Source organism: Stegostoma tigrinum, chromosome 27 (assembly GCF_030684315.1).
Source record: "Stegostoma tigrinum isolate sSteTig4 chromosome 27, sSteTig4.hap1, whole genome shotgun sequence".
NCBI classification, from domain to species: domain Eukaryota; kingdom Metazoa; phylum Chordata; class Chondrichthyes; order Orectolobiformes; family Stegostomatidae; genus Stegostoma; species Stegostoma tigrinum.
The window spans coordinates 45,558,308-45,580,231 of record NC_081380.1 but is presented as its reverse complement, the minus strand read 5'-3'; the positions used below and the strand labels follow the sequence as shown (position 1 = coordinate 45,580,231).

The window sequence follows — 21,924 nt, the reverse complement described above, 5'->3', positions numbered from 1 at the left end:
CTGTCTATCATCATGTGGGTTGCATACAATCATACTTTTTAAAACAAAATCAGTGTGAGTGGTACATTTTTGAAAACTTTTAATTGGGTGATTTTACTGTGTTGCTGTTGTGTAGTTACTTTAATCAACCAACTTTTGGAAGAAGTGGGAGTTGAACCCAGACCTCTGGCCCAGAGAAACACTTGCATTGCTCCACAAGACCCTTGTGGCTGTTACGTAGATAACTGATGAGAGATGAGTACAATTATTAGTAAAACTTTGGTCTTGTTTATCTCCACACAAATTATCACTCAAAATGTACACTCTGCACTTATCACCCGGTTAACCAAGGTCATGATTTGTATGAACTTGAAAGGACAGGCAACTGCTCTGTTTATCATAGCAGACCAAATGCCCGCTCAAAAGGAGTGGCAATCACAGAATCAGTTAGATCTTTGAGACAGATCTGTGTTTCTGGCAGGAAATTCCAATGACCACTCCTTTTTCAAAGTGTTGAGTCTACCTTTAAATTTAACCATTTGGTGCAGGATAATTGTGAGAAGTCTACCATTAATCCTTTTATTTTTCAAGCCACTTGTTACCATATTCTGTGTTTTATTTTTTAAATGTCCAGCTACACACACTATAAAAGCTCGTGTAAAATGATGAGTATATATTAGTAAGTGAGAGGTGATTTATGGAATGTATCATATAGGTTAGGAGTGAAACTGAGATTCAGCAGTGGGGCCAAGAAGTGGGTAGGTGGTGTTAGGTCTGGATTCTGGGGAGTTGTAATTGAGAGGGTGATTGGGAATTGTGGTCTCAGATAAATGGTTACTCAGGAGTTAGATGATGTTTTTAAACTTGTAACGTTTTGTGCATAACTAGAAATTAATTGCAGCAGAAGCATCTGAAGTCATTCCTAAAGGTTTCCAAGTGCAGAGGAATTGAACATCTGAATCTTTGAATTCCCACGATGTGGAGGTGCTAGTGTTAGACTGGGGTGGACAAAGACAGAAGTCTCACCACACCAGATTATAGTCCAACGGATTTATTTGAAATCACAAGCTTATGGAGCACTGCTCCTTTTGTCAGCTGAAGTGTTCTTCCCCTGACCAAGGGGCTATGCTCCGAAAGCTTGTGATTTCAAATAAACCTGACTATAACTTGGTTTCGTTGACATCTGACTTCAAATTCTCAGGAAATTCCATTGGACTTGGTCCAGGGTTCCACAGGATCTTTATGACACCACTCACATCAATGTTGCAGCAATGACTATATCTGGCTGTTAGAAATATCATTTGAAAGGTGGCTTTTTATGTGCAGCACTGCTGTGTCGGTGTGACTGTTTGTTTATTTTATGTGCTTTTCCCCAGAATCCCTGTAAACCCGTCCTATTCATACACCCCTCCAGATGCCTTTTTAAATATGGTAACTGTACCAGCCTCCTCCACTTCCTCTGCCAGCTCGTTCCATACACTCACCAGATTCTCTGAAAAAGTTACCCCTTACATCCCTTTTAAATCTTTCACCTCTCACCTTAAATCTGCATCTCATGATTTTTATAACCATCTATGGTCACCTGTCTACCTCAGCTCCAGGGAAAGTGGCCCATCTATTCAGTCTCTTCCTATAGCTCAAACTATCCAATTCCAGCAACATCCACGCACATCTTTTCTGAACCATTTCAAGTTTCACAAGATTTTTCCTTAAGCAGGAAGACCAGAAATGAATGCAGTACTCCAAAAGTTGCCTTATCAATAACCTGTATAGCTGTAACATGACCTCCCAACTCCTCTATTCAATGCATTGTCCAGTAAAGGCAAGCATGCCAAAAGCTGCCATCACTACCCTGTCTAACTGTGACTCCACCTTCAGGTAACTATGCACCTGTGCCCCAAGGTCTCTGTTCAGCAACACTCCCTAGGGCCCTACCATTAACTGCGTTAGTCTTGCTCTGATTTACTTTGCCAAAATACAGCACCTCATTTATCTAAAGTAAACTCAATCTGCTCCCCATTACCCCATCTGATCATGGTCCCATTGTACTCATGAGAGAACTTCCTTCACTGTCCACCACACCACCAAACTTAACCAGGCCTTCTATATTCATGCCCAAAAGATTTATCACTGCTACCCTGGTTCTGTCTCCTGAACTTGGCTAAAAAAATTTCACAATTTGTTTACCACAGTTTGTCAGACCATTCCAGCAACTGGACAGTTTTATTACTTCCATCAGTATTGTGCTGATGTGACAAACTCCTTGTAGCCCAGGATGAGTCTCTTTCTAATTGCTGTGTTTAGCAAATAACTTTCATTGAAACCTGGATAACCAGGTTTTAAATGGTTTATCGGTAAGGAATTCTGTCCAGCTGCAAGTGGAGTTTTTTTTGAGGTAAGGCTGATTTTTTTTTTTATCCCCTCCACTATCTTTTACATCTCATCACAAAAACATACATTTTTGGCTCAACTTTGTTGCAAGAGGAATCTTAGTGGAGTCAACTGTCAGACGTATATTGGTGATAAAATAAACTGGTTTGCAACACAGTTTTCTTGTCTTTTAAAACACTTTTTTACCAGAAAAAAACATGAAGGAAAGATAAGTAAATATCTTTAATGTACTTTTAAAATGTTTAATTTCTCACTGGATTCAAATGATCATCAACAAGAATGTCCAGTAGTACAAGTTTTTTTTTAAGGCAGAAACAAAAATGTATGTTTAATATTTTCAAAGATTTGTAGCTCAGGTTGTGGATGAGGTTGTAGACAAACTGGTGGGTTGGTTGCAAATGTTTCTCTCTCTCTCTTTTCCCCCCCCCCCCTGCCCCGGTCTAACTTAATATGTTATTGATGGAGTTCTGGTTAGAATACCAGACCTCCAGGAATTCCCTAGCATGTCTCTGTTTGGCTAGTGTGATTATGGCTGTGTCGTCCCAGTCGAATTCATGTCCCTCATTGTCAGTGTGTAGTGAGACAAGTGACAACTGGTCACGTCTCTTGGTTAGTTGGTGTTCGTGTATCCATATTGTCAGCTTTCTTCCGGATTAGCCTATGTAGTGTTTCTCGGTCTGTGCAGGGTGTTTTGTATATTACACCAGTTTTGGCTATGGGATTCTTTGGTTTGTAAGGAGCTGATGCAGGGTGATTGGTTTGTGGGTTACCCTGTTACCTAGGGATATGTGTATTCTTGTGGCCATCTCTGAAATGTCCCTGATATAGGGTGATTAGTGAGTCTGGTCGTGCACTGTCTTCCTGTGGTGATCTGTCTCCGAGGTAATGGCAGATTGTGCTTTTCAGGTATCTCTGTTTGAAGGTTCTGTATAGGTGTTCATGTTCTGCTTTGCATAGTTTTTTGGGTTGCTGCAATGTGTTGTCCTTCTATTTAAATATGGCATCCTGATGCAGCTCTGTTTATCGGCTTTGGGCTGGTTGCTAGTGTGATTGTGTATTTGGTCCCTATGTGTGGTCTTTCTATATGTGCTAGTCTGGACTTGTCCGTTGTTCTTGCGTTTTGCAATTATGTCCAGGAAGGGACAGATATACAAACACCAACTAGAGACACGACCAATTCTCACCTGTCTCACTACACGCTGACAATGAGGGATGCGAATTCAACTCGGACAACACAGCCATAATCTCACTAGCCAAACAAACACGCTAGGGAATTCCTAGAGGTCTGATATTCTAACTGGAACTTCAATAAATGGATTGAATTAGACGCTGTGTACAAACCACTGAGAAACAGAACCAGGAGTGGTACCAAACAGCCCAACAAACTAAAGCATATGAATAACAAGTGGGACAGAACACTGACGCTTCACTGGAGGCACAGTGATGATGTTACCTGGTAGGGTGATGAAATGTTTGCAACCAAACCCACCCACTTGGTGAGCAGGTCTACAACCTCAAAAATGTTGTTTTTAATCAACACAAAGGCTTTGCATACGCCCTGGTTGTAAAGCAACACTTCTTTTACACAAGAGTAAAACGTTGTCCTGCCCTTTTTTAAATGGAAGGATGTGGGTGTTTGGCAAGATAATATAAACTTTTAAAGTCTCGAGTGTTATAAGATAATCATCAAAGAAAACATTGATTTTTTTTTTAAAAACAACCCATCTGCCACCCAATGTTGATGTGACCTTATCCTGTGCATAACTAACTTAGCTTAGTACAGAATCACTTGAGCTGCCAAGTGGCAAATTTAACGTTTGCACACACAAATACTGGGCAGTGACCATCGCCAGTGAGAGGCAATCGAATCACTGTCACAAGTGCATGGAATTTTTTATTATCATATGCTTCATTTAGATGTTTCATACTCTAAATTGAGACAACTCGTCAAACTCTCCAATCTTAACTCTCTCTAATTTGGTCAATTATATGTATCAACAGCGTGGGAACGAAGCAATGCATCTTTTTGCATTTGCAGTGTTTTATCAGGGTGTTCTGTTTCAGTGTAAAACATTCTCTCACCTGCCAGAGGAGTCGTCTTTTAACTGAATAATGTTGGTTAGGCTCAGCAAGTATCTGTTCCCTAAATGGGTCAGAATTGTTATCGGGATGCATTGTTTCCTTTTTAAATGATTTATAAAATGAGGGCAATCCACTTGAAAGGGAGGAAATGATTTTTGTTTTGGGCAAGCATGATGAAGGTGTAGTTTTGGTTTGTGTGGAATGGTTCATCATTAGTTTAATGTGTGGAAAAGTTGAAGCTTTCAAACTGAAAATTTCATCATCTTCAACATTTCAGAACTGTGCACAAATTTTTGTTTTCATTTGTCTTCATGGATGTGCTGCACCTTGTCTTTACAATCTTCTAGAATTGTATATTGAACTGCATAAATCCTATTTTTGATTTAACTTTTTTTTGTATGTTTGTTCCTCAGCCCATACTCCATTCCCACATCATCCCTAACACCACAGCCCGATGCACATTACTTTCTGCCATCCATCCTCTCATCGCATTTCCAGTTCCAGCTGCTTTATCTGAACTGTTGTAAATGGCACCAAAGGGCATTTGAGAAACATGGAAAACAACTCCAGTTGCATATCTTTAGCTCCTTTTTGCTGTCACAAGACACATCTAGAGAACTTTACAGTCAATGAAGTATTTATTGAAGACTGGTCACTTGGAGTTTTGTGTCCAGAATACCCACTATCAGCAAGCAATAATGATGAGATAATTGGCTTCCTTATGTCAGTTGAGGGATAAATGTCAACCAAGTTACTGGGGAGAGTTTTCCTCCTCTTTAAATAGTGGCCATGAGATCATTGACACTTGAGAGCAGGCAAGGCCTCACTTTTAATACCTCATTCAGAAGACAGTCCCTTCAACATACATGACTCTGCTGCTTAACTTTGGCTTTTGTGCTCAAGACAAGATGGATGGCTCTTGATCTGACTCAGGCAAGAATGCAATCCGCAGAGCCCTGGCTGGCCGTGTCTGCTCAGTGAGTGTGTAAAATGTTTAATCATTCCCTCTGGTAAAAAGGAAGGAAGGGTAAAGAGATAACAGTTTGGAACTGGATGAACACAGCAGGCCAGGCAGCATCAGAAGAGCAGGAAAGCTGACATTTCAGGTGGGGACCCTTCTTCAGGAAGGGTGAAGAGCCGTGATTTATCTGTTCCCGCTCCAATTTTAAAACTCTCGGTTTCAGAGCCTTCAATGAATGCAGGATTGAAGTTGGTTATGGCATAAAACCCTGGAGTCATTTCCACGAATGCCAGTTTGGCTGGAAAGGATCTAGCTTGTCCAAGCATTCTGCTGTATGAAATTTTAAAAATGAAAGTAGCAAGAGTTGAGAGATAATGGGAACTGCAGATGCTGGAGAATTCCAAGATAATAAAATGTGAGTCTGGATGAACGCAGCAGGCCAAGCAGCATCTTAGGAGCACAAAAGCTGACGTTTCGGTCCTAGAACCTGGAGGAAGATTTCCTAGTAGGAGTGCCATCTGTACTAGGTTAGAATGAATGTCAGGCTATTTTAGGATAGATATAAACTCTTTGCGACATTAGTTCAAATCATGATAATCTCACTGAAAAGCAGCAGCAGCTTTGATAGCATGCTCAGTACTGGGGGTTGAAAAAAGGAGGAAACCCGTACCTCAGAGACACAGCTTAGGACCAAATCTTCCAAAAGTATGGAAAATCACCACTTTGTTTTCAGTAATCCTCTAATGAGGAAGATATTAGCCTGGTTATAAAAAGGGGGAAAGTGGCACTGAGAAATCTTTTGATATCTGTGAAGTGAGTGTGTATCACCCCTGAAGGGTCTAGGCCCAAAGTGTCAGCCTTCCTGCTCCTGTGAAGCTGCTTGGCCTGCTGTGTTCATCCAGCTCTACACTTTGTTATCTCAGATTCTCCAGCATCTGCAGTTCCTACTATCTCTGATACAAGAGTTGACTGTCTGTGTTGTTGCCCCCCTTTTCTGTTGCTTTAAACAAAGGTGAGTGTAAGTTGTTGAACATTCCATCCCATGTAGTAAAGAGATATTGAGTTTTGGTACTGATGTTTGCCAACTCCAACATCTGTTGATGTGAATGCTTTGTTGGTTTACTGTAGTTAATTCTGCACTGTTTCTTGTTATCATGTGAACAGGAAAATACAAAGGCATCACAGAAGTGTCTCGAACACTTCAGTGAAGTACGATAGTGGCATGGTATTTTTGTAACAGGTCCATTTGAATTTGAATGCACTGCAGTAAGGGCAATATTGTAGATTTTTGTCCATCTAAGCTAAGTTGCTTGGAGGAATTTTTTTTGCATTTTAATGCGAATACAAAGTACTAAAGGTATTAAGGGGAGTAGATTTGAAGTGACATGAAAATAAGTCAAAGGGACTTGTCCCAATGGCTTGGTATTCTCGAACCTGCTTGAATTATTGAGGCTAAACTACTTCTCTTCCGAAAAGCTGGGAACTGTGGCATTTATTTTGCCAGTTTTCCATTCTGCAGATGGTGTCCATAAGAAACCTTTTGATCTTTCAGCCACTTAAGTAAATCATTTTGACACTTACCCAGGGGGAATCTGTCTGTTTAGTTTCAGGTTCCATTGTTTTAGTTAAAGCATTTTGACACCGGCTTCACGGATATCAAAGATTTCTCAGTGCCACATTCCCCCTTTTTATAACCAGGCTAATACCTTCCTCATTAGAGGATTACCGAAAACAAAGTGCTGGTTTTCCATACTTTTGGTCTGCTGTTGGAAGATTTGGTCCTAGCCTGTATCTCTGAGGTACGGGTTTCCTCCCTTTTTCAACCCCCAGTACTGAGCATGCTACCAAAGCTGCTGCTGCTTTTCAGTGAGATTATCATGATTTGAACTAATGTTGCGAAGAGTTCAAACCGATCCTAAAATAGCCTGACTCATTCACTCTAACCTAGTACAGATGGCACTCCTACCAGGAAATCTCTACTTTTTCAACTGGTAGAAGCAGGAACTTCTGGGGTGGCACCAGGCACCTGGATATGATTCCAGCCTCTGGAAACTATCTGTGTAGAGTTTGCAGGTTCTCCCTGTGTCTGTGCAGGTTTCCTCTGGGTGCTCTGGTTTCCTCCCACAGTCCCAAGACGTGCCGGTTAGGTGGATTAGTCATGGGAAATGCAGGGTTATGGCGATAGGGTGGGATGCTCTTCAGAAGGTCAGTGTGGACTTCATGGGCTGAATGGCCTGCTTCCGCACTGTTGGGATTCTGTAATTCTGTACTCTGGCTAGCACACTACTCCACCGCAGTGTGTGCACATGGAGACTAGCAGCTAATGTCCGAATTGGGTACTGAAGCTGGAGATTTCCCTGGAGTAAAGAAATTGTCCCTATCTATTTATTAGTCTACTGTTTAATTTCCATTTTGGCCAGCTTCTGCAATGCTGCATAGTGAAGACTCTGCTCCTATCACTAATTCTCAAAGCAGTTCATAAAACATAACATGCAGTTCAAACGCTTCAGGGCAGTTACATTATCAGATTAAAGCATTGCACCCACATTAGCACAGTGTTCGTGGATCAAACCCTTCATTCAGTGCTGTGCTGCAAATGGCTCGTAGTGGTTTCTGCATATGCTATTATCGTGCTTCAGGTATGAGCTATTGCAAACCAATTTGCCCCTGCAGCATGATTCTTTAAATCTGAAACTTGATTTTTTTTTATTGTCCCCATGATCACTAAATGGAGTATTGAGTCTTCACGACAGGCTGACGCCAACAGTACTTGCACTGCAGCCTGAATAGCTGTTTCTAATTGACTGGAATCTGGTGTGAGTGTTTCTTATTGCATCTCGCTGTCACTGATCAGAAAGTCATTTCACCTCCAAAATAATTTCCTGTCTCACTCTGTCCTGTGTTAATTATTTTAAGGCATTGTTCACACCAATCTTGAAATATTGATGGGGCAGAACTTAGATGTTAAGAATTTGCTAGAGGGAAGGTCATAAATGAGCTTGGCTGCTCAATAAGTGAAATCGGAATCACTGATCAGGGTCTGAGACGCAGCATGAGAAGCGAATGGATGAATTAACTTTTTTGACACATTGTAACAACGTACTTATCCACAAGACTGGAGAGTAATGTGTTATTCTTCCAGTGACCTAGGTGGAAGCAGGGGACCTTCTTATGTAACTTATTGAATAATCTGACTCTTAGTTGCTAATGTTGAATGATTTTATCAATTTAATCTGAAGAAAAATTTCTCATTGTAGTTGGGAAGTTTAAAAACCAATTTATTTTCGAGTTTCTCCCCGACTCCTTTTAAATTGTAGAACCTAGGTGTAGCTTCAAGGATCATAGTGTGTGGCCTCCTGCTGTTGAGTTTGTTAGTGATTTGGGGATGGAGCTAGAAGCTGTTATGCTGTGGGAGGAACTAAAGGACCCAAGAGCTACAAGCAACAGTAGGAAGTAGATTGGACTTTAAGAACTGAGGAAAGGATATTCAAGATGCTGTTTAAGAGATTATTGGGGATAGTGAGGAGAAAAACGAATACACAAGGCAAAGGTGAAGCCTTGATTTTAGAAGATGTAAAGAAACTAGAATTTTCACAGCATTTTCATGACTTTAGACTGGCTGAGGTGTGATGTGGGAAGTGTGGCAGCTGTTTTACCACCTGATAGTGGAACAAGGGACTCTGTATAATATCTTGTGCATCATAAAGCATATGTGGCAGTAGGTACCACTTTTCCCCCTAATACGCTGGTGAGCTGTCAGCCTTTAGACTGTGTGCTGGAATCTTCAGGCAAGAATGTGATCAACAGAGCTGTTGCTAATTGCATGGAAAGCCCCCCCACCCCTCCACCTCTTTTGCTTAGAGTCCAATTCTTCCAGGTTTTCACATTTGAATCCCTGTATTAGAACTAGGAAGGTTAAAATCATCTTTTCTTTTTCTTGTTTTCAGTGGGAAAAATGATTTCAAATGCTGTTCCCCCAATAAGTGCTTTGTAATCTATTAGCCAGAATGATTATATGTAACACTGAAGATCCCCTAGGTCACTAACCTGTCTCTTTTCCATTCCTAGGGGAAAATACACAGAAGATGAGATCTGCACAGTACCCAACCCCAGCAGAATTGGATGCATATGCTAAGAAAGTTGCCAACAATCCACTCACTATAAAAATCTTTCCAAATAGTGTCAAAGTACCACAAAGAAAACACCTTCGTCGTACGGTGAACGGTTTGGATACTTTGGGTCAGCGATTCAGCCCTTACCCTTCTCAGGCCAGCTCTAACCGTGGTTTACTTGCAATCGTCAAGCTGCCCACGAAGAGGATTGTGAAAGACTTTGACGGAACCCGCGCGAGGTTGCTGCCAGACATGAATCCCCCGTCTGCTCCCTACGCTGCACCTAGCACTTTATCCCACCCACAAAACATGCTGCTGCAACCAGGTTTACATGGATACCGGAAGATGCGCCCCGACGGGGATGCCCCTCCCAACATCACGGTGTCTACCTCAACCATTCCACTCTCCATGGCTGCTAACCTGCAGCAGAACAGGCCCTCTGACTTGAACAGCATTGTGCACCAGATATACCAGATGTGCCAGGCCAGTGCGGGCCTTACCACTACCTCAGTCTGTGAGGGACAGATCGCCAACCCCAGCCCCATCAGCCGCAATGTGTTGATTCACGCCAGCACTAGGGTGTCAGGTCGCGGTGTGCCAGGACACCTGCCCCCATGCATTGTGAATCCAGGGGACCCAGCCATCGCTATGACAGCCATTGCTCCTGGCAGCTTTGCTGTGAGCAATATGAACAGGATGCAGGCAGCCTACCAGAATGACACAGATTCTGCCACATGGCACCAGCACCAGCTGGCACAGTTGCAACATCTGACCAGAGACACTGCTGGCACTGGGCATCCCAACAAGCTCCACAGAGAGATTTCTGCCGCAGGGTTCACCAGCAAGACGTTGAGTTACCCTGCTGAGCTGTACCTGGGCCAGCCTTACAACCTGAGGGTTCCTGGTGATAAGTTGTCGCCGTCTCCCCCAGTCAATGGAATCCAGGGGGCTTTGCCATATTCCAACGGGCAGTACTTCCAACCAATATGGAACAACATCCTTCCGACTCCTAACAGCGACAGCTCTGGGTCCCAGGACCTTGGCATGGTGTTCCATGGAGGAGCCTCTGGCCCAGTGGACTGTGTGGTGGGGACTCCCTTTCGAGCTGGAGCTGGTTCCTCCAGCCAAACACATGTCTTGCAGACTGTGGACTACCTGGGTGGGGACTACCAGAACTCCTGCTTTAGGGACCAGACTATGGGGATGTTGGGGAAGATCCACAGGCCCCCCATCAGCCGAGGTCCAGAACCAAATCTTAATCAGAATAGTCATGTTCATCACCCTGTGTACAGATGAACTGGGTTCAAGTAACTGTGGTGCTCTAGTCAGTCTTAACAGCAATTTTTGATTTTGTTCTTTGTGTTAATGCCTTTGCCAAACTTGTCTGTTTTTTTTCATTTGGAAAACACTTTGGCAATTGTTTTTCTCCTCCTTTTGGTGCGAGGAAGGGTATTTCTGCAAAATTGAAGTCTGCGTCTAACCACCACCTTAATGTGTGATTAGAAACTGGTTTCGGTGACAGGATTAGAGGGAGGGGAAAGAATGCAAAACAGATGCAACCTTGCAAAAAAAATCTGCAGTTCCAGAACCTGTGTTGAAGTGAGGAGTGTGAAGAGCTTTTGGCAGCTGCTCATTTATCTGGCATGTGTCCATGCATCACCCACAAGCATTCAAGGCTTTTAGTGTATAATGACACAGAATTGTCCCTGTTAGCAGCTGTTGAGCAGTGTAGGAACCCCTTTCGTACTACAGTATGTCAGAACACTGTGTTTTTGAGCATTCCTTTTAAGTCCATTTGTACTGCTTTCCTACTGCAGGTTTATGTGGCTTGCCCTCACAATGTTTAGTGATTCCCGAACCCCTCCCTTTCCTCTTGAATCTCACTTGTACTGCTGGTTTGTTGCAGGCTTTGCAATCTCTGAACTGCAGAACTCTGTTTAACCCTGATAGGTAATCCATTTGCAGAGCTGTTACTAGGTGGAAAAACGTTCAGTGACACTTTATGGCTGAAAAGCAGACCGATTGAAAATTTCATTTTAAATTTTCAGAGCTGTTTGTTTTCCTCTTGTGATTTGGATGAAAATAGGCCCCAGATTCAAAGCAAAATGAAGAACTGTCACTGCAGATTTCAGTACAGTGAATTTTATGGTGGTTTTATTTGATAAGAAATGTCAGCGCTTTGTATTCACCCCTTCTATGTATCAGACAGACCAGCTCCCTTCTTCTGGCTCGAGCTTACTGGAGAGCTCTGTACAAGTGGCGGTTTTGTTTTTGAGGATGAAACGGGGCAGAAAGTTCCATCACACCAGTGGAGTCAGTATATAGTGTGGTGTGTGACCTTCCCTGGATGCCTTTGTGGAAAGCATACCCATTACTTAAAGTGGTAAACATCTGTTAGGTATTTTAAGGAGCAGCATCTTAGTTATTTGCATCCTGTTGTTCAGTGCCAGCTGTGGAGTCTGCAGTTTTAGCGGGGGGAAAGAAAATGTATTTATCCAGAAAGATTTGACATGGACTATCCCAATTAATATTAAGGAACCATTTTTAGTTTGAAGTTGAAATCCAAATGTCTGTCTGACTGCAGACCGTCAGCTCAGACTTCTAGGCATATGCTCTGAAAGCCCTTGGCCCCTGATTCATTGGTCTCTGTGGGTTTAGAAATATTTGCCTTTTGAGCAGCTGCAGTGTTTGGGATGGCCGGGATGAGACTTCTGACTTGCAGTCTGGTATGTTTTATAATAATGGTGATCATGAAATTCTGTTTAAAAATCCAGTTGGTTCTCCCATGTGCTGATGGGGATGGAGACCTGTTTTTATCGGTCTGTTCCTGTTTGCAGTTCTGCCTTCACCCACCCCAAGAGGGGTTGAGCAAGTCACTCAGTTGCATCTCAAATTGCTCGAAAGAATAAAATCTTCAGGAGGAACACCACCTTCAGATACCTGAGGATTGACAGTAAATGCTGGCCTTGCTCATGATGTCCATATGAAAAGAATGACTTTCGTGGGGGGAGAAAGCACCATTTTTATTAGAGGTCATGCACTGAATTAGCCAGCAGCAGACTCGGGAGTTAAATCTCTTCCTCCAGTTGAGTTTGTCTTAAATTTATGAATCCCCACCCATGACACAACCACCAGGTTCCAAGTTGTATTGCCAGTCACTGCAGTTGACCTGGGGTAGCTTTAAGCAGATCCCCACACTTCTTGCTCTTCAGTGACACCTGGTAAATTCTTGGATGTTGAATGAATCTGTCTCTATGGTGATGCACAGCAATGTCAAATGATATGAAATAGCACACATGCTTGTGATGTAGTTATAGTGTCCCTCCCCACCTCTGACCCAGGAGCCCGAGTTCAAGTCCCACCTGCTCCTGAGGTGTGTCCAAACATCTCTGAACAAGTTGATTTAAAAAAAAATGTCTGTGGCCCTCTGCTGACTGGCCCAGCACTAGAGAAAATAATTGGTGGCAAAAAGTGCTGAAGCATGTTAACACGAACACATTTCCCTCTCAATATAAATTGTCTTTGGGAGTGAATTTGGTTTAAGGGAGAGGAAATTGAAACAAATCCTTTTTAAACTCTGAAATCATGAGGACCTTTAACTGCAGAAAATATTTGATTTTATTTCCCTACCCTAGCAACTAAATGGGTCATTCTGAATAATCTGTTCTATGCAGCTGCTACTTCTGACCATCAGACATTACCTAGGAATACATCTTGTGAATTTTATGCCCATGAAATACTTCTCACCACTACTGTACCTGGAAGGCTTAAACATATTTTATCCTGCTGGTTCTTGAGCAAAAAGGCCTTTCATCAAATTATTTTAATTGCAGACAAGTTTGGCAACAAATGCATTGAATGCAGTTTTACTTTCCTTTTTCCATACACTGGCTGAATATTGCTATACTACTGTAACTTTAAAAAGTGTAATAATTCTGTATGAATGTTGCCTGTTAGTGAGGGTCTGAGTAGCAGCAGTTGTGTACGAGTGATGCCGTTGACATCTGTAGGTCGTTGGTCTCCCTCAAGCCCATTGAAAAGCCTTAAGTCTTTGCTCCCTTCAGAGCTCTTACAATGGTTTAGAATTGGAAAGGTGGCATCATTCTTAGCATAAAGCTATTGGTGGATAACAATAATTCTCAAGGTTCTCTTAAGCAACAAAAGAGCAGACAAAATATTTTATTTAATATTTTTAGGTGTGTGTAGTTCAGGGCTTAAACAATTTCTTCCCCCACCCCCATCCTACAGCCTTTTGAGGCTTCAAAGCTTTACTGATGTTGACTAGTTATGCGATAGATGTGTGTGACTGGAGCTACTGTTAAAGCTCAGTCAGGTTATCATTGAGAGTACTGCAGCATTAAGGCTGCCAGAGAAACTCTAATGGTGCCTGTTAGAACTCTTCACAATGTCCACAGATGGTGGCTCTTTAGAAACTGTGCAGCACGTTCTGTTATTACCTTTTGTGCTGATGTGCTGACTTCTCACCACCACCAACACCCCCCCCCCCCACTCCCCATCCTCAAAACATGTGCACACTCTGGAAAAAATAAGTAACACTATGTTTTCCTAAACTATTTTTGAACCCTTCCCTCCTGTGAAATGAATGAGCATTGTAGGAAAAATCAGTTCCATAAATTTTGAAAAGTTAGATTAATAGCCACAATATCATAAAAGAGCTGCTTAATAGATAAAGTTTTGCTTTTAGGGATCTTCATACTCTGTTGTATTGTATCAGCACATCAGTAAAGGCAGAACTTCTGATTTTGAGAACTGTTCAAGTTCTGTTTTTCAGGCTGTGCTTCCCAACAATTCAGTCTAATCAATCATGACTGCAGTTGTTGAGCACAGTCTCTGATACAATCCTTTTCTCTCTCCACCAAGTTAGATAGCTTTCAGAATGGAATTTAATGGAGACCCATTTTCTAGCTGGAAGACGGTTAGACTTTGTTATGGTTGAAATGGCAGAATATCTGTTTGCTGTTAGATTTCAGTATTGTCACTAGATTTCAGTATCAAATACCTTTTTTTTTGAGACTTTCCAATGTCCGTCACTCAACTGCCCGATGACATTGTGCCGTCTCAAAGTTTAGTTGTGGCTGCCAAGTGTTTTGACCTGTGAAGACTGGCATTTACAAGTCTGTCACTGGTTTTAGTGGCAATCCTCTATAAATTGGCAAGTGAAGAGCACCCTTTCCCATGTCCCCTTCATATTGATACGTTAAGGCATTCTGGCAAAGAGTACAGAAATGGTCATGTTCTTTGGGTGTGGTAGTAATAGGGCCACAGTTTGAGCAGAAGCAGGGTTATTGAAATAGCTTTGTCTACGAAAAGTAGTGCTTTCTTGAAGACCGTAACATGGTTCTCTCTCATGATGGATGGGTGTGGGGGGTGGTATTGCTTCACTGCACACCAGGATTTAGACACGCAATGCTTGACAGAACATCTGACCATCCTATTTAATTGATTTTTGTCACAAATTTATTGGCAATGACTGTAGGTAAATGTGTGGCCTTGTTGTAGCTATCAGTTTTACTCCAAACAAAGTATTTTGCAGCATTTACAGTTGTGACCTACTGAAACAACTTAAGTGCCATCCAGTGTTTTTGATTTTTGACAAAGAAGCTTTAGTGACGGATTTTTAAAAAATTAGGTTGTGAACAATATTCAGTGGGAGATAAGGATTTACTGTCTCTCTGCGATTTGTGTGTGTGTTTTGGGTGCCAGACACTTGACAGGCTTTTCTGAGATTGTGAATATCAGCAGTGAGGGTGTGCTGTGATGTCACCGCAGGGTTTTAATGTTGCTGGGAGTGTGAAATCCCATATTGCACGATTGTTTTCCCTCCAGGATTTCAGTAAAGTTGAGCAATAGTTCTGTGAAGTTGAACTAATCTGCCAACTTCAACTTTGAAGAAAGCAGTGGATTAAGCTTCCAAATATTACCTTTTGCAAGCTTGAGTGTCCAGAGTTAGTGTTGACAATTCCCAGATATTACTGGCAGAGGCAGGAACAGTTTGAGGTAATGGAACTAAGTGTGTCAACTTCCAAGAGTATTTATTGAATGTGTTTTCTATAGTTTTAATGGTTTCAGTATCCAGTGACCATACGGCTATGGAACCTGTGCCTGTTCTGATAATTTAAGCTTTTTAGTATGTTTTTATTTTTGTTTTAACTGCCCTGTGCTGATCCGAATGAACTTGTATTTTTTTTCTTTGCTGAAATGTGAAAAGGGTGCCTCCACAGAGCTTGGCTGTATAACTTATTTGCTGCATTTGCCCACTGTGGAGGAGACTGCTGCTGTATTCCTTTTTAAAAGATAAATATAAGCTGCTTTTATACGTGCTACGGGTAAACTTGATCTGGCTGCAGAAGACGTTGCAGTTGATGGAGTTACAGATGGAAAGCTGCACCTGATGAGCACCTAGCTAGGGATAGGACATGTTTGGAGTAGATATGCACAGGTGGATGATGCATTTTCACATGGACTTGGACAAAGGCTGAGGCCAACACCTGTAGACAGAGTGCCAATTTCTGAAGCAGAGCCACTACTTTGAGAATCCATATCCAAAGGGTGGTGACACCTTTTTTCGTTTATTTTTAAGCATTTGTATCCCACTTTCTTGTGCATATATACAGAAATGTTTTGTGTGAAGTATTTGAGTTCCATTGCCTTTGAATTGTATCTTTGGAACCTCCTGTAGCTTTCAGACTCCCACCTTCGCCAGTCCAGCTTCTCATACAATGTGGTATCTTGCACTGAGATGCTGACCTCTCTGTGCCACTGGATTTTTTAAAAGAAATCACCTATTGACGTAACTATTTCTTTTGTTTTAGTGTTTTGCCATTGACCGATCTTGTTATAAATGTTCTTTGGATTGGGATTGGGATTATACCATCCACTTGACCTGAGCTACATCGGCTCACCAGTCTGTACTCGTTCTTGCACCCAGACACTGAACAGCCATACCTGTCAAGTTTTTAAAACTTAGCCCATTTTAACTTTTCTACCAATTTGAGAATCCTTTTTTAAAATTGTTCCGAGTTAGTGTGATATCACAATCAGTAACCCTTCCACCAAACCACATCCTTAGTTTGTCTGTGTCCGTCATGCCCAGAGACCTGTACACATGCTCTTGTTTCTCCCCCCCTGTACTGTTCTTGTCAGCAAGGTGTGCAGAGAACATAGCCTGTAGATTTCTAGGTAGCCCTATTGTCAGCAGAGGTGAGAGTAGTGGCAGCTCTCTTTCTGACTCCTCCCCAGCTTCCAGTGGCAAAGCTATTCCTTCTGCTGGACCAAGAAACTTGCCAACATGTTGACAGCTTGAATGACCATTTGAAGCTGTGTAAATGACTGATTCTGACACTGTCCAAGACACACAACACTAGCGCTGGGGCTGAACCAGTATTAATTAACAAGAGTGATTGTAGAGTACCAATTTCTTGTTTCATTGCTACGAGAAACCTGAGTTTAAACAAAGACACACTAAGGGTGCTCAGGGGTAGACTAATGCAACAATCAGCACCTTCATGAATGTGCGCACCCCCCCCCCCCACCCCCAAATTGGCAGCCCTCCTGTGTCTTATTTGGGTAAATGGTCACTTGTCCGATACTGATCTTTTGAAACTTCATACTGTATGACCTGGCTTCATAATTTTGTAAAAGTAAAGTCGAGGGTTTTGAAAGGTTTTAATTTTCCCTCCACACGGGGAAAAGCTCAACACTAACTGGTGTATGTTTTACAATGTTTTCAGAAGTGGAAATGTGGATGGTGAGCAGTTCTTGCTGTTGGAAGATATATCAAATTCAATATGAAAATGCTGTATACTATTGTAGAACTACATTTTGAAGAATAAAAAAAATTTGCACATCTAAACTAAAGCTTACTTTAGATGTTGAAATTTACACCTTTTGAAAGCTGGTATGGTATCAGGCTGGAGATGGGGCTGGCTGCTTGGTTCTGGTGATCTGAAGCTGGGCCTTAACAGGAAAGATTGCAGGTTGGGCACCCTGTCCCACACTGGGGAAATAGAAAATAGTCAAAGTTCTGGATGTGAGATTGCTCGCTGAGCTGGAAGGTTCGTTTTCAGAAGTTTCGTCACCATCCTAGGTAACATCATCAGTGAGCCTCCGAAGCGCAGAACCTCGACCTGAGCTACAAATCTTCTTAAAACTCGATAGTCAAAGTACCTACTCTAAATGAGATGGACTAACATGAAGCCCAGGACTGGACAAATTGTGCACGAGCTGTAACGGGTCTTGTCTCCATCCTTATCAAGCATTGTTATCTGTGATATTAATGTCTCCTTCATACCACAGCTGCTGGGTAGGTCCAACACTCATGTTAAATCTCTCATGTTTCTCTTCCATGTTTTGAATATATATTTCCTGTGAGGAGGAAGGTTGGGTTTGGAGAAGGGTGATAAATGTATTGGTGAAGCATTGCGTTTATAGAATTATGCAGTCGTTCTATATTATGACTTGTAAAAATCGCATCCACTGACACACTGAACAAAGCTTCAGGTTTAAAACGTTTGAGGCCATATAAACAAGTTGTTTTTTAATTTTATGCAGGAACAAATAGCCTTTTGGATCAGTAAAGGTACTGAATGATGATCAAGGTTTCTTTTTTTTCTTTTTGGAGGATCAAAATAATTTTGGGCAAATCTCCTTTTGAGTGGCTTTTTTTTATGAGCCCCACTTGTGCACACTCACATCACCAACTTCCCCGAACATCCAGCAAGACTGACTGACAGTCCCTCTTCTGTTGCATTTCAAAGTTTGAGACTTGGACTGGTACTCCTCCTCCACCTTTTTTACTAGTATTTTTAGTTTCATTAAATTAAGCTTCATTCCACAAGCATTTTGTAAATGGTGTTGGTTAAAAGTTATTAAATATTTCACAATTGATAGCTCAACTCATCCACCTTCCATAAATGTGAGTCTCTCTGCCCTTCATTAATGCTTGTGAAGCAGGTGTTTCATAAGCTAGAACAATACAGTACAGGGGGCCATCCACCCCACTATCTATGCAACTCTTTGATGATCAAATTTGTTCTACCTCATTGTTATTTCCTCAGATTTCTGCAAGTCTTTCCCTTTGCCTAATTTTTAAAAAATGTTACCACTTAATCTACTCTCACACCCATCATTTCAGGCAGTAGGTTCCAGATCACCACCGTTACTGTTAGTCAAACGTGGTGAACATCCCACATGAGAGAGTGCACAAACGGCCAGCTTGTTTTTGGTGGTAAAAGCAAAGTACCATTGATGGAGAGACTGAGCAAGTCTGGTAGTGCATGTGGGAAAGACTGAATGTCTAGTCCACTGACTCCCCTTAAGAACTAAAGAGTCATACCAGACTCTTGCTCCATCTGATGCTGCTAATTGTCAGTTTAAATTATCATTATTACAAAAAAAAGTTTTTTGTTTTGCGGGATTGTGTTTGAGAAAAGAATCTTTGGCCAAATGCTTGGATAATGCCCTTTGATCTTTAAAGAGATCCGAGTTCAGTATGTTAATGTCTTGTTGGAAATTGATAATGGTACTTCCTCTGTACTGCTTTGGAAGGTTCAACCTGAAACTTTGCTCAAGTTTCTGAAATGGGGTTTGAGTTCATGACCCTGTGTCCATAACCAAGTCAACACTGATAAGCAAGATGAAATATGCCATACCAGTCCAGCACAAACCAGTTAAATCATCATATCTCTGCTTTGGCTGATGCTTCCTTACAATCTGTCACCAAATTTTGTGACACATTTTGTTCAGAAATCATCTCCACACTTAATTGAAGGTCTTCCTGCTGTGTCATCTTGTCTGCTGGGGAGCTATTCTTACATTTTCTCTTGCCCCAGATGTGTAGTGGCCTTCTGAAAGAGGTTTTTCTTGGTAACAATGAGCTATGTATTTTGTGAGCATTATCTTCTGAAAAACAAACACATTAGAGATTGTTTAAGAGAAGGTAACTTAATGCCAAGTCCTTTTTTTGCCAATGTTGTGGATGAGTTTTTGATGCTGGAGTAATGAATATATTTATATAGCACTTATGGCATGTGATTAAAGCATGTGCTTTGCAATTAGCTAGAATCTGAATCCTACAGCAAAGCAGATGACCATCTGGCCCACTGTGCCTGTGCTAGCTCTTTTGCCCCATTGCTTTTGCCATCTTTTTCCCCTGTCTTCTTCCCCCAACCCCACCCAAGTATTCTGTCTAATTCCCTAAGTGATTTAGCTTACGCCACCTTTTTCAGGAAGCACTGTAGATCATACCTGCAGAAAGAAGTCTCTCCTGTCCCCACTTCCATTCTGCAGCCAATAATAGCCAAGCTCTATCTTCTAATGGCTGGCCTACAGACCAGAGGAGGATAATTTCACCAAAACCCTTCATAAATGTAAAGTTCCCAATTAAATCTGTCCACCCTGCCCTGTCCTCTCCCTGTAAAGGACAAGTGAATAATCCCAGTTTCCCTACCTAATCCCAGAAAACTTAGCCCCCACTTTGTTTGAATCCATCTGGTAAATCTTGTGCACCTCCTGCAAGGGATTGAAATCCTTCTGTGGTGCCCTAAATTTATATTGTATTCTTGTATGGCCTGACCAGTGCTTTATATTAGAGGTCAGCGCAACTATCTTGGTTTTGTGCACTCTGCCTCTTAATGAAGCAAAGATCCCTTTTCATATTGAACATTATTAGACAGCACTAAATAAGGGATTATGCACTGAGACATTTAATAAAATTATATCGTCGTGATTATATATATTTACCTTCCTCCTCATTCCCTGGGTCTTCTTTAATGCGAGTTAAACTGGTGTTCCACTTTGCCCAGTTAACTTCATTGATCCTGATTTGAGAGATGATTTGAATTTTAAAATGAGCCAACTTTGATAGAAATGTAGGAGTAGTCCACTTGATCACTGAAGCCTGCTCTGCTATTCGATAGATCATAGGTGGGTCAAGTTGTAGATTGTGTGGAGGGTTATTCTAGGTTACAAAGGGACATTGATAGGCTGCAGAGCTGGGCTGAGAAGTGGCAGATGGAAGTGAGTTTTGAGAAGATTTGTAGCTCAGGTTGAGTTTCTGGATGTGAGTTTGCTTGCTGAGCTGGAAGGTTAGTTTTCAGACGTTTCGTCACTATTCTAGGTAACATCATCAGTGAGCCTCCGATGAAGCGCTGGTGTTATGTCCCGCTTTCTATTTGAAACCTAAACAGATAAATAGAAAGCGGGACATAACACCAGCGCTTCATCGGAGGCTCACTGATGATGTTCCCTAGAATAGTGATGAAACGTCTGAAAACTAACCTTCCAGTTCAGCAAGCAAACTCTCATCCAGTGGCAGACTGAAAAGTGTGAGGTGATTCATTTTGGAAGGACAAATTTGAAAGCACAATAGAGGGTTAATAGAAAGATTCTTAGCAGTGTGGAGGAGCAGAGGGATCTTGGGGTTCACGTCCACAGTTCTTTCAAAGCTGCTACCAGGTGGATAGAGTTATTAAGAAGGCGTATGGTGTGTTCGCTTTCATTAACAGAGGGATTGAGTTCAAGAGCCGTGAAGTTATGCTCCAGCTATACAAAAGCCTGGTTCGGCCACATCTGGAGTATTGTGTCCAGTCCTGGTCGTCTTAAAACAGGAAAGATATGGAAGCGTTGGAAAAGGCGCAAAGGAGATTTACTAGGATGTTCGGAGATAATGGGAACTGCAGATGCTGGAGATTCCAAGATAATAAAATGTGAGGCTGGATGAACACAGCAGGCCAAGCAGCATCTCAGGAGCACAAAAGCTGACGTTTCGGGCCTAGACCCTTATGAAGGGTCTAGGCCCGAAACGTCAGCTTTTGTGCTCCTGAGATGCTGCTTGGCCTGCTGTGTTCATCCAGCCTCACATTTTATTATCTTTACTAGGATGTTGCCTGGAATGGAGGGAAGGTCTTGCAAGGAACGTTTGAGAGCGCTAGGGCTTGTCTCTTTAGACTGACGAAGGATGAGAGGTGATTTTGGTAGAGGTGTACAAAATGCTCAGAGATATAGATAGAATGGACAGCCAGAGACTCTTCCCTCAGGTGAAGAGGTTGCTATTACGAGGGGGACATAGTTTTAAAGTGAATGGAGGTGGATATAAGGGAGACATCAGAGGTAGTCTCTTTACTCAGAGTGGTCGGGGCGTGGAATGCATTGCCGGAGAGGGTAGTGGAGTCGGCCTCATTAGGGGTGTTTAAGCAGCTATTAGACAGGCACATGGATGATAGTATAAGGTAGTGGTGGAAGTTAGACCTTTAGATGTAGGGTAAAAGCTGGGCACAATCTCCTGGGCCGAAGGGCCTTTTACTGTGCTGTACTGATCTATAAGCTGATCATCAAACTCAAAACCCTAAACCCATCCTGCCACCATTATCCACATTTTAG

The 21,924-nt window shown here is 42.0% G+C and overlaps 2 protein-coding genes across 6 annotated transcripts in view; one reads left to right on the top strand and one right to left on the bottom strand.

The window, feature by feature from the left end:
* fam222ba (family with sequence similarity 222 member Ba) overlaps positions 1 to 17,825 on the top strand; it is a 48,171-nt gene extending 30,346 nt beyond the window's left edge. Inside the window, exon 2 of one of the 2 annotated variants that reach the window (XM_048556711.2) lies at positions 9,482 to 17,825. In XM_048556711.2, the coding sequence (XP_048412668.1) occupies positions 9,499 to 10,821 (1,323 nt within the window). In that variant the 5' untranslated portion in view covers positions 9,482 to 9,498 and the 3' untranslated portion in view covers positions 10,822 to 17,825. The remainder of the gene's footprint in view (positions 1 to 9,481) is intronic. The other variant, XM_048556710.2, reaches the window with a different exon arrangement.
* LOC125464395 (transient receptor potential cation channel subfamily V member 3-like) overlaps positions 14,132 to 21,924 on the bottom strand; it is a 59,339-nt gene continuing 51,546 nt past the window's right edge. For 3 of the 4 annotated variants that reach the window (XM_048556704.2, XM_048556705.2, XM_048556706.2), the window contains 2 exons: positions 20,287 to 20,363; positions 14,132 to 19,446 (listed from right to left, as the gene is read on the bottom strand). In XM_048556704.2, the coding sequence (XP_048412661.1) occupies positions 19,223 to 19,446; positions 20,287 to 20,363 (301 nt within the window). In that variant the 3' untranslated portion in view covers positions 14,132 to 19,222. The remainder of the gene's footprint in view (positions 19,447 to 20,286; positions 20,364 to 21,924) is intronic. The other variant, XM_048556708.2, reaches the window with a different exon arrangement.